This window comes from Oncorhynchus gorbuscha, linkage group LG24 (assembly GCF_021184085.1).
Source record: "Oncorhynchus gorbuscha isolate QuinsamMale2020 ecotype Even-year linkage group LG24, OgorEven_v1.0, whole genome shotgun sequence".
Taxonomy (NCBI): domain Eukaryota; kingdom Metazoa; phylum Chordata; class Actinopteri; order Salmoniformes; family Salmonidae; genus Oncorhynchus; species Oncorhynchus gorbuscha.
The window spans coordinates 54,275,827-54,288,552 of record NC_060196.1 but is presented as its reverse complement, the minus strand read 5'-3'; the positions used below and the strand labels follow the sequence as shown (position 1 = coordinate 54,288,552).

The 12,726-nt window shown below is 44.2% G+C and overlaps 1 protein-coding gene across 3 annotated transcripts in view; it reads right to left on the bottom strand.

Annotated features, from left to right (window-relative positions):
* Nucleotides 1-4,591: 4,591 nt before the first annotated feature.
* Nucleotides 4,592-12,726, bottom strand: part of LOC124012987 (DENN domain-containing protein 3-like) — a 36,121-nt gene continuing 27,986 nt past the window's right edge. For all 3 annotated transcript variants that reach the window (XM_046327089.1, XM_046327090.1, XM_046327091.1), the window contains 6 exons: nt 9,498-9,640; nt 8,791-8,951; nt 8,319-8,458; nt 7,793-7,911; nt 5,726-5,863; nt 4,592-5,221 (listed from right to left, as the gene is read on the bottom strand). In XM_046327089.1, the coding sequence (XP_046183045.1) occupies nt 5,027-5,221; nt 5,726-5,863; nt 7,793-7,911; nt 8,319-8,458; nt 8,791-8,951; nt 9,498-9,640 (896 nt within the window). In that variant the 3' untranslated portion in view covers nt 4,592-5,026. The remainder of the gene's footprint in view (nt 5,222-5,725; nt 5,864-7,792; nt 7,912-8,318; nt 8,459-8,790; nt 8,952-9,497; nt 9,641-12,726) is intronic.

Here is a 12,726-nt window from a genome sequence, read left to right as displayed (position 1 = left end):
GCACCTGTTCACTGGTAACCTGACGCTCCCTCTGATTCTCCGTTCTGGAAATCACAACGTTGGGTGTTTTGTTGTATTGCCACCGTAAAAAGAAAGTGTATGCCTGTTATCTTGTCATTACATTAGTGATTCAATGCTTATGGTCAGTCCTAAATGTGGGATGTGGTCCTCTGTAGCTCAGTTGGTATAGCATGGTGCTTGTAACACCAGGATAGTGGGTTTGATTCCTGGGACTACCTATATGTTAAAAATGTATGACTATAAGTCCCTTTAGATAAATAACAAACGTCCTCTCAATGTCAACTGCGTTTATTTTCATAAAACTTAACATGTGTAAATATTTGTATGAACATAAGATTCAACAACTGAGACATGAACTGAACAAGTTCCACAGACATGTGACTAACATAAATGGAATAATGTGTCCCTGAATGAAGGGGTGGGGTCCAAATCAAAAGTAACAGTCAGTATCTGGTGTGGCCACCAGCTGCATTAAGTACTACAGTGCATCTCCCCCCCATAGACTGCATCAGATTTGCCAGTTCTTGCTGTGAGATGTTACCCCACTCTTCCACCAAGGCACCTGCAAGTTTACTGACATTTCTAAGGGGAATGGCCCTAGCCCTCACACTCCAATCCAACAGGTCCCAGACGTGCTAAATGGGATTGAGATCCGGGATCTTCGCTGGCCATGGCAGAACACTGACTTGCAGGAAATCACACACAGAACGAGCAGTATGGCTGGTGGCATTGTCATGCTGGAGGGTCATGTCAGGATGAGCCTGCAGGAAGGGTACCACATGAGGTAGGAGGATGTCTTCCATTAACGCACAGCGTTGAGATTGCGTGCAATGACAACAAGCTCAGTCCAATGATGCTGTGACACACCACCCCAGACCATGATGGACCCTCCACCTCCAAATCGATCCCGCTCCAGAGTACAGGCCTTTGTGTAACGCTCATTCGTTCAACGATAAACGTGAATCCGACCATCACCCCTGGTGAGACAAAACCGCGACTTGACAGTGAAGACCAGTTTTTGCCAGTCTTGTCTGGTCCAGCGACGGTGGGTTTGTGCCCATAGGCAACGTTGTTGCCGGTGATGTCTGGTGAGGACCTGCCTTACAACAGGCCTACAAGCCTATTGCTGACAGTCTGAGCACTGATGGAGGGATTGTGCGTTCCTGGTGTAAATCGGGCAGTTGACGATCAGCTGTCCGTTCTGTCTCCCTGTAGCGCTGTCTTAGGCGTCTCGCAGTATGGACATTGCAATTTATTGTCCTGGTCACATCTGCAGTCCTCGTGCCTCCTTGCAGCATGCCTAAGGCACGTTCACGCAGATGAGCAGGGGACCTGGGCATCTTTCTTGTGGTGTTTTTCAGAGTCAGTAGAAAGTCTCTTTTGTGTCCAACATTTTCATAACTGTGACCTTAATTTCCTACCGTCTGTAAGCTGTTGGTGTCTGAAAACTACCGTTCCACAAGTGCATGTTCATTAATTGTTTATGGTTCATTAAACAAGCATGGGAAACAGTGTTTAAACCCTTTACAATGAAGATCTGTGAAGTTATTTGTATTTTTACGAATTATCTTTGAAAGACAGGGTCCTGAAAAGGGACGTTTCTTTTTTTGCTGAGTTTATATTATTATGCATTATGCGCTCTAACTATGGTATCTATCCAATATAGGGAAACATAATGTTACCACAGCCCACACCATAGTGTGTGTACTACAGTATTTCTGATGGTGGGGACTCTTGATAAAGAGAAACTCAATGCAAGTTCAATACAACTACTGATACCCACCATTTCCTGAACTATGCACAGATCACAGTAAACTTAATACAACTACCGGTACCCACCGTTGCCTTTTTATGCACAGATCACAGTTAGCGTAATACAACTACCGGTACCCACTGTTGCCTGAACTATGCACAGATCACAGTTAGCTTAATACAACCACCGGTACCCACCGTTGCCTGAACTATGCACAGATCACAGTTAGCTTAATACAACCACCGGTACCCACCGTTTCCTGAACTATGCACAGATCACAGTTAGCTTAATACAACTACCGGTACCCACCGTTTCCTGAACTATGCACAGATCACAGTTAGCGTAATACAACCACCGGTACCCACCGTTTCCTGAACTATGCACAGATCACAGTTAGCTTAATACAACTACCGGTACCCACCGTTTCCTGAACTATGCACAGATCACAGTTAGCTTAATACAACTACCGGTACCCACCGTTGCCTGAACTATGCACAGATCACAGTTAGCTTAATACAACTACCGGTACCCACCGTTGCCTGAACTATGCACAGATCACAGTTAGCTTAATACAACTACCGGTACCCACCGTTGCCTGAACTATGCACAGATCACAGTTAGCGTAATACAACTACCGGTACCCACCGTTTCCTGAACTATGCACAGATCACAGTTAGCTTAATACAACTACCGGTACCCACCGTTTCCTGAACTATGCACAGATCACAGTTAGCGTAATACAACTACCGGTACCCACCGTTTCCTGAACTATGCACAGATCACAGTTAGCTTAATACAACTACCGGTACCCACCATTTCCTGAACTATGCACAGATCACAGTTAGCTTAATACAACTACCGGTACCCACCGTTTCCTGAACTATGCACAGATCACAGTTAGCGTAATACAACTACCGGTACCCACCGTTTCCTGAACTATGCACAGATCACAGTTAGCTTAATACAACTACCGGTACCCACTGTTGCCTGAACTATGCACAGATCACAGTTAGCTTAATACAACGACTGATTACCCACCGTTGCCTGAACTCCGCAGAGACATTTACCTCAGTAATTTATTTTGCCCATCAAATTGATTTAATAGAAGGTCTCTACAGTGCATGTGGTAGTAGAGTTCTATCCATATGAAACACACACAATAAAAACCCCTCTCAGTTCAACTGCCACATACATCTCTCTCTGATTCTTTTCATAAGTAGCCTCTTTAAATAGCAAATGGTTGTTCAGTTCAAATGCGCTCAGTTCTGGCTCATAAGAGGCAAATTCCTATTTGTCATGGACAAATCACCAACCCACACAATGTTAGTTCTAAAAGTCTGTACAACCTGAAAACAGAGTATCCCTTGGAATAGGGAATCATCCAAACCTCATGGTTAACAGGAACATGACAGAGACCCAGGTCAGGGCAATGGTGCCACAGAGCCGTCTTTCATAACTTTGCTTGACTGGTAATGTACCGTTTCTGTGGTATCCAGTTTCCCTGGGTATAATAAAACCAGTCATTTTCATCTTCAAGATTTCTTGGCTATTTACTGTAAATACGAATAGTGATAGAAAATGGCCCCACTTTTAGCTAATATGGAGAAAACCTACAAGAACATCAACCTGAACACAGTCCCAAATGGCATCCTATTTCCTATAGCTCATTACGTTTGACAAGGGCCCAGGCCCCAGTTTCCCAATAGCATTTTGAGTTCAGCATCTAAGTTCAATTTAGAACCATAGGATGCTATGGTTCTAAAGTTCTAATTAGCTATAAGATGCTTTTGGGAAACTGGGCCCTGGTCTAAATTAGCGCTAGATGCAGGGAATAGGTTGCAGTTTGGTATTCAGTCAACACATAACTGCCTACATCATGTTTATACAGTATATTTTGTTTACACATCTGCCCACAAACATACAGGAGATCTTCTGGGAAGTAAAATGTGCCTGTGGTGGGAGGAGCCTACCTGTTCTATGTGTGTGTTGGACGAAACTAATCTTATTGCTGTCACTTTATCGGTGGATATATATTCAACAACGCCCTGTGTAATCTAGTCCTGCTATTTTAGGCATCATCAGTCTTCCTGGATTCAATTACTACAACTCAAAGTAACTTGTAGTTATGAGTAAAAGAGATGGCATTCGAAACCCTTTGGGTAAATTCCAATCCAGCCAAATCTGAGGAAACCACTTTTTTTTTTTACAATCTGCAGCCAAATTAAAACTGTGGTCTGATTATGTTTCTGTGCTGCATTGTATAAGCACAGAGAGGAGAGGGATTTATATTCGTAGAGCTGGGGACAGTTGGAGAATTATAATTGGAACACTGGCATTTGGATGATGATTTCAATGATTTTGACATCTGCTGGTGTGATTGAGAGGTTTCTCAGACTATGAAGATACGGGCTTCCCTGTTGCCACCGTAATGGGATTTAATACAGTTCTGACTGTACTGCATGAAGGCAGACAAATTATTATATCTGATTGAATATGGGCCAAGTGGGTTAAAATGTTATAATCCCCAAGATTATACCAAAACACCTGGCCTTAGCATCACAGTCAAATGGCTATATAGAAATAAATGTTAAAAGTCCTTGGTTTCAGTCAGTTAAATCTCATGACTTGGGTTAACAGAGGTCAGCTCTGGGATGTCAATTTAAAGCTAATAGATGTTATACTGCCCCCTGGTGTCAAAACCATATACAGAATACACATGAAACTACTATTTACGGTGAATATTTCACTTTTTCATTGAAATGTTTAGAAAATAGTTTGTGTCATGTTACATGCAGAGACAAATAAATTGAGTCTTAATTCATACATTTTTAATAACACCAGTAAACAATACAAAAATGTAGTATTGTGTATTAAAACATACAAAAAGGTCTAGATGTTAACATTAAAATAAGCAGTTAACACTGCTGAACACATAAAAAGGTATTTAACTATAGGTTGGACAAATTACTTCAGTTGTTGTAAGTCTAATGAGCAATAATACAAAACCCCCATGCAATCATGAGGAAGACCCCTTATTTTGTCTTTGGGTCAGTCATCCACCCACAGACAGTCTGAAATCACAACAAGTCCATTTCCCAAATGTTCACAATAACCTGGGTTATTAGAGCACAACGTAGCAAAATCTTCTTCAACAGAAAACGAAAAAGAGTGTTTCTTATTGGCCCAGCCGCTCTCTGTTTCAGTCCATTTTCTACCGTTTGCACCAGGGGGCAGTATTGAATTCCACTCCAGTTACTCCACTTTCCAGATGGCTATCTTCCCATCCTCGCGGGCCGCCCCACTCAGCACATAGCGGTCCTCTGCGGAGCACAGTGCCTGGACACAGTCTGTGTGAGCTACCAGCTCCTTCTCCACCGTGTGTCGCTGGGTATCCACTACGTAGATCTTCCCTCTGGACTTTCCCGAGCTACGGCCACCAACCCAGATCTGACAGGATCGGGTAAAAGATGTCTCTTATTGGTCATTAAACCACATCTCTCTTTTTAATAAGACATGTTAAATTGACAATGGACAGCATGTCAGAATGCATTGTGCTATGAATTATCTATTGTGGGGTTTTTTAAGCTGAAAAGCAGGAAGGGGAACCAAGGCTGATTTGGACCAATGAATACTTTCACATAATAGAATACCTAAATACAGTATGAACTGTAAGTAGTGTATCTAGTAGTCTAGTAGAGTACTCAAGCCCTTTTATGAAAACTACAGTAGAGTACTCAAGCCCTTTAATGAAAACTACAGTCGAGTACTCAAGCCCTTTAATGGAAACTACAGTAGAGTACTCAAGCCCTGTGATGAAAACTACAGTAGAGTATTCAAGCCCTGTGATGAAAACTACAGTAGAGTACTCAAGCCCTTTAATGGAAACTACAGTAGAGTAGAATAGAAGCATCCTAATTTTCGGTCTACAATGCAGTCTGCAGATAGTCTCACCTGGTTTTTGACCTTGATGAGGCAGGTGACACCTGCACAGTCGGGCAACTGGATCCTCTGGAAGGGCTTGGTGAGCTCCGTGAGGTGCCACACACACAGCTCCCCTACGTCTATACAGGCCGTCCACAGCTGCTCCTTCTGAAACACATAGCACACAACAGCACTCCATCACCCCCATACCATGTCAAAGTAGCACAAACCTCACTGATCACAGTAGGCTATATTTTAAATATGACATACTACAGTGCCTTGCGAAAGTATTCGGCCCCCTTGAACTTTGCGACCTTTTGCCACATTTCAGGCTTCAAACATAAAGATATAAAACTGTATTTTTTTGTGAAGAATCAACAATAAGTGGGACACAATCATGAAGTGGAACGACATTTATTGGATATTTCAAACTTTTTTAACAAATCAAAAACTGATGCAATGCAAAATTATTCAGCCCCCTTAAGTTAATACTTTGTAGCGCCACCTTTTGCTGTGATTACAGCTGTAAGTCGCTTGGGGTATGTCTATCAGTTTTGCACATCGAGAGACTTAATTTTTTTCCCATTCCTCCTTGCAAAACAGCTCGAGCTCAGTGAGGTTGGATGGAGAGCATTTGTGAACAGCAGTTTTCAGTTCTTTCCACATATTCTCGATTGGATTCAGGTCTGGACTTTGACTTGGCCATTCTAACACCTGGATATGTTTATTTTTGAACCATTCCATTGTAGATTTTGCTTTATGTTTTGGATCATTGTCTTGTTACAAGACAAATCTCCGTCCCAGTCTCAGGTCTTTTGCAGACTCCATCAGGTTTTCTTCCAGAATGGTCCTGTATATGGCTCCATCCATCTTCCCATCCATTTGAACCATCTTCCCTGTCCCTGCTGAAGAAAAGCAGGCCCAAACCATGATGCTGCCACCACCATGTTTGACAGTGGGGATGGTGTGTTCAGGGTGATGAGCTGTGTTGCTTTTACGCCAAACATAACGTTTTGCATTGTTGCCAAAAAGTTCAATTTTGGTTTCATCTGACCAGAGCACCTTCTTCCACATGTTTGGTGTGTCTCCCAGGTGGCTTGTGGCAAACTTTAAACAACACTTTTTATGGATATCTTTAAGAAATGGCTTTCTTCTTGCCACTTCCATAAAGGCCAGATTTGTGCAATATACGACTGATTGTTGTCCTATGGACAGAGTCTCCCACCTTAGCTGTAGATCTCTGCAGTTCATCCAGAGTGATCATGGGCCTCTTGGCTGCATCTCTGATCAGTCTTCTCCTTGTATGAGCTGAAAGTTTAGAGGGACGGCCAGGTCTTGGTAGATTTGCAGTGGTCTGATACTCCTTCCATTTCAATATTATCGCTTGCACAGTGCTCCTTGGGATGTTTAAAGCTTGGGAAATATTTTTGTATCCAAATCCGGCTTTAAACTTCTTCACAACAGTATCTCGGACCTGCCTGGTGTGTTCCTTGTTCTTCATGATGCTCTCTGCGCTTTTAACGGACCTCTGAGACTATCACAGTGCAGGTGCATTTATACGGAGACTTGATTACACACAGGTGGATTGTATTTATCATCATTAGTCATTTAGGTCAACATTGGATCATTCAGAGATCCTCACTGAACTTCTGGAGAGAGTTTGCTGCACTGAAAGTAAAGGGGCTGAATAATTTTGCACACCCAATTTTTCAGTTTTTGATTTGTTAAAAAAGTTTGAAATATCCAATAAATGTCGTTCCACTTCATGATTGTGTCCCACTTGTTGTTGATTCTTCACAAAAAAATAGAGTTTTATATCTTTATGTTTGAAGCCTGAAATGTGGCAAAAGGTCGCAAAGTTCAAGGGAGCCGAATACTTTCGCAAGGCACTGGATGTATACAATACATGCAGAGGTGAAACATGACACTGGCCAGCCGGGCTAGCAGGTCACGATTTCCACTAGCCTGGGTAACATTCTGGTCCAAAGTCAGTGCTTTTCAAAAACAACATTTCAACCAGCCTGGTAGGTTCTGAAAAGTACTATCCTCAGCTTGTTTCATTTCTATATTTCTACAGACACATAAACCACGAGTCACCTCCTGGTAGAGCAGGAAGCTGCTAAAGGCGGTGGGGGAGCCACGGAGCTGTTCAGGAAGGGAGATCTTGCGAGTCAACGTTCCATTTTTCCACACCTCCATAATGCAGTCTCTGGCACCTGAATGACGTAGGAGGAATAACAACCACAATTATAACAATCAATCTGTTATATACAGTATTATAAACTGGGTGGTTCGAGCCCTGAATGCTGATTGGCTGACAGCAATGGTATATCAGACCGTATACCACGGGTATGACAAAAATGTATTTTTACTACTCCAATTACATTGGTAACCAAATAGGAATAAGGCACCTCATGGATTTGTCGTATATAGCCAATATACCACGGCTAAGGGCTGTGTCCAGGCACTCTGCGTTGTGTCGTGCCTCAGGACAGCCCTTAGCCGTGGTATATTGGCCATATGCCAAACCTCCTCAGGCCTTATTACTTAAGTCTAATATAGCCAGAAGTCATTTTCATCATTAGATGTATACACTATTTGTTATGTTTTTATGTGTACTTACAGCACCACAGGGTTCCACTGCAGAGCTGAACGGACTGGAGACGGTCACAGGAGAGCCTGAACTGTTTCCTCACCTGCAGTGTGGACACGTCCCACGTCATCACTGTACCTTCCGCACTGCAGGAGTACGCCACCTTGGGGCTGCAACAGGAAGTACATGACACAGGTAAAGACTAACGTTACTGATACCATAGAGCAGAACCAGCAGGGCTTTGTTCAGGATGGCACACAGGAGCAAAACAAGGAGCATTTCTTATACAAATTCAGATTGTTGCTCTGTGTTTCAGTCCATTTCCTTCTGTTGGTGCCTAATGAACACAGCCCAGGTATAAATAAAGGATGTGATCGATTGTACTTAGAGCTGGGACTGCTCATTGATGGCTTTATCATAGGCTCCTAAAAAGAAGGCTCTCTCCATGGCTGTGATGCCAGTAGTAGCTGTATGTTTGAAGCATGTCAGTGTCACACCTCACCTGTACTTCTCCCTGCGCTCCCCTAGGGCCAACCCTGTGACCTCACTGCGGTGGTCCGTCAGCTGCTTGTTACAGGACATGCTGCGGGTGCTGATTATGTAAATGACGGAATCCTGAGAGCCAATCCACACCTGCTGCCGGTCTACTCCCAGCATGCAGTTCTGAAGAAAACAACATAAAATAACATTGGGAAGATATGAACCATTATGATGTATAACCCATGTAGCTCAGTAGGTAGAGCATGGCCCTTGCAATGCCAGGGTTGTGGGTTTGTTTTCGACAGGGGACCAGTATGAAAATGTCTGCACTCACTACTGTAAGTCGCTCTGGATAAGAGCGTCGGCTAAATTAGAAAAATGTTTAAAAAACAGACAGGCTTTCCAGAAGCTTTTTTAAGCCACGGAATCAAGCTCGATTACCACGGGCTTTTCTCAAATTTGTTCCAATTAGCAAGTGAACACAAGACTCGGAAGTGTGGTAATGTAAGTCTTCAATTTCAGACACCACCAGGGGGCAGCAGAATCCCTTGAGTTATTTTAATGGACAAAAACACTAAATATAGTTCAAATGGGTCAAAGCAGAAAGATGACTAACTGTGGTCAGTGAATAACTACTGCTTCTTCATACATCTATAATTGTCCTTCTCCCTTTGAATTTTCCTTTTCTTTTAAAATAGCGGTCACCCTGTTCCACGTCCACACCCTTACCACTCGTGAAGAGCCTACTTGAAGTTGGCTTTGTTGCATGGACCAGCTGGCTGCATCAAACACCACAACCTTCCCGTCGCTCAGGGCACACCACAGTTTAGGGTTCCCATCACCCTCGGTGTCGAGCGATACGCCCAGCTGGCCTGAGAATGTAAACAAACATTTTGATGAAGGCTGAAATGCCTGAATTCACATTTTCTATTTATTTTATTTCTATTGTCCCACAAGCAGAATCTCTCTCTCATAGTGAACAAAAAATCAAGCAGAATATCTCTCTCATACTGAAAAAAAAATCAAGCAGAATCTCTCTCTCATAGTGAACAAATCAAGCAGAATCTCTCTCTCATAGTGAACAAAAAATCAAGCAGAATCTCTCTCTCATAGTGAACAAAAAATCAAGCAGAATCTCTCTCTCATACTGAAAAAAAATCAAGCAGAATCTCTCTCTCATAGTGAACAAATCAATTAGATCCAACTCATACAGTAAGGACGCCATGGTTTGACTAGATAGTAACTACATAGTAACTACATAGTAACTACATAGTAACTACATAGTAACTACATAGTAACTACATAGTAACTACATAGTAACTACATAGTAACTACATAGTAACTACATAGTAACTACATAGTAACTACACGTAAGCAACACCCTGATGAAGACTGAAGCTGAAAGGTATAGATTATTCTTTATAATAAATATCTATTAATAATACATATTCTAGTTTGTTATGAGCCAGGCTGAATATATATATCTCTCTCTCTCACACACACAAAGAGTAAACCTTCACAGTCAACATCTCTCTCACACACACACACACAGACGAAGAGTAAACATTCACAGTCAACATCTCTCTCACATACACACAGAAGAAGAGTAAACATTCAGTCAACACCTCTCTCACACTCACACACACACACACACACACACACACACACACACACACACACACACACACACACACACACACACACACACACACACACACACACACACACACACACACACACACACACACACACACACACACACACACACACACACACACACACACACACACACACACAGACGAATAGTAAACATTCACAGTCAACATCTCTCTCTCACACAGAAGAAGAGTAAACATTCAGTCAACACCTCTCTCTCACACACACACACACACACACACACACACACACACACACACACACACACACACACACACACACACACACACACACACACACACACACACACACACACACACACACACACACACACACACACACACACAGAGAAAACATCTCTCTCACACACACACACACACACATATACACAGACGAAGAGTAGACATTCACAGTCAACATCTCTCTCTCATACACACACAGACGAAGAGTAGACATTCACAGTGAACATCTCTCTCTCATACACACACAGACGAAGAGTAAACATTCACAGTCAACATCTCTCATACACACACACACACAAAGAGTAAACATTCACAGTCAACATCTCTCTCATACACACACACACAAAGAGTAAACATTCACAGTCAACATCTCTCTCTCACAGAAGAAGAGTAAACATTCAGTCAACATCTCTCACACACACACACACACACACACACACACACACACACACACACACACACACACACACACACACACACACACACACACACACACACACACACACACACACACACACACACACACACAAAGTGTAAACATTGACAGTCACACAATGTCACGCATATGGAACTTTTGTCAGATCTCATTCATGATCTAGAAAGACATCAATCAGATTTTCAAATACAATCACAAACTGTTCTATTTCCTCTGATGGCGTAACAATTATTTTTATAAATCATAATAGGAAAAATAAAAAAAGATGCGTGTCACATCCTGTGTCACATCCTCCCTTTCATGGGGAGGAGTGATGAACAGAACGGAAAGGAGGAAGGAATATGGACACTGTTCAACGGCACATATTAGTGACCTACATTTAGACCCTGAGAGCTAGGACTTCAATGGTGCTCTGTGCTGAAGCAGCACTTTTACTAATGCCTAGACGGTCATCTCCTCCTCTTATACCGTGGCCATGACCATGCCACCTTCTAATTGGATACAGAGCAGCGGGAATCGTAATAATCAGCAGGATAGGCCTAGAAAAACACTCTGTCTGTGAGAGGACGAGGGGAAGGAGGAGGACCGCTGTCTGTGAGAGGACCAGGGGAAGGAGGAGGACCGCTGTCTGTGAGAGGACCAGGGGAAGGAGGAGGACCGCTGTCTGTGAGAGGACCAGGGGAAGGAGGAGGACCGCTGTCTGTGAGAGGACCAGGGGAAGGAGGAGGACCGCTGTCTGTGAGAGGACCAGGGGAAGGAGGAGGACCGCTGTCTGTGAGAGGACCAGGGGAAGGAGGAGGACCGCTGTCTGTGAGAGGACCAGGGGAAGGAGGAGGACCGCTGTCTGTGAGAGGACCAGGGGAAGGAGGAGGACCGCTGTCTGTGAGAGGACCAGGGGAAGGAGGAGGGCCGCTGTCTGTGAGAGGACCAGGGGGAGGACCGCTGTCTGTGAGAGGACCAGGGGGAGGACCGCTGTCTGTGAGAAGACCAGGGGGAGGACCGCTGTCTGTGAGAGGACCAGGGGGAGGACCGCTGTCTGTGAGAGGACCAGGGGAAGGACCGCTGTCTGTGAGAGGACCAGGGGAAGGACCGCTGTCTGTGAGAGGACCAGGGGAAGGACCGCTGTCTGTGAGAGGACCAGGGGAAGGACCGCTGTCTGTGAGAGGACCAGGGGAAGGACCACTGTCTGTGAGAGGACCAGGGGAAGGACCACTGTCTGTGAGAGGACCAGGGGAAGGACCACTGTCTGTGAGAGGACCAGGGGAAGGACCACTGTCTGTGAGAGGACCAGGGGAAGGACCACTGTCTGTGAGAGGACCAGGGGAAGGACCACTGTCTGTGAGAGGACCAGGGGAAGGACCACTGTCTGTGAGAGGACCAGGGGAAGGACCACTGTCTGTGAGAGGACCAGGGGAAGGACCACTGTCTGTGAGAGGACCAGGGGAAGGACCACTGTCTGTGAGAGGACCAGGGGAAGGACCACTGTCTGTGAGAGGACCAGGGGAAGGACCACTGTCTGTGAGAGGACCAGGGGAAGGACCACTGTCTGTGAGAGGACCAGGGGAAGGACCACTGTCTGTGAGAGGACCAGGGGAAGGACCACTGTCTGTGAGAGGACCAGGGG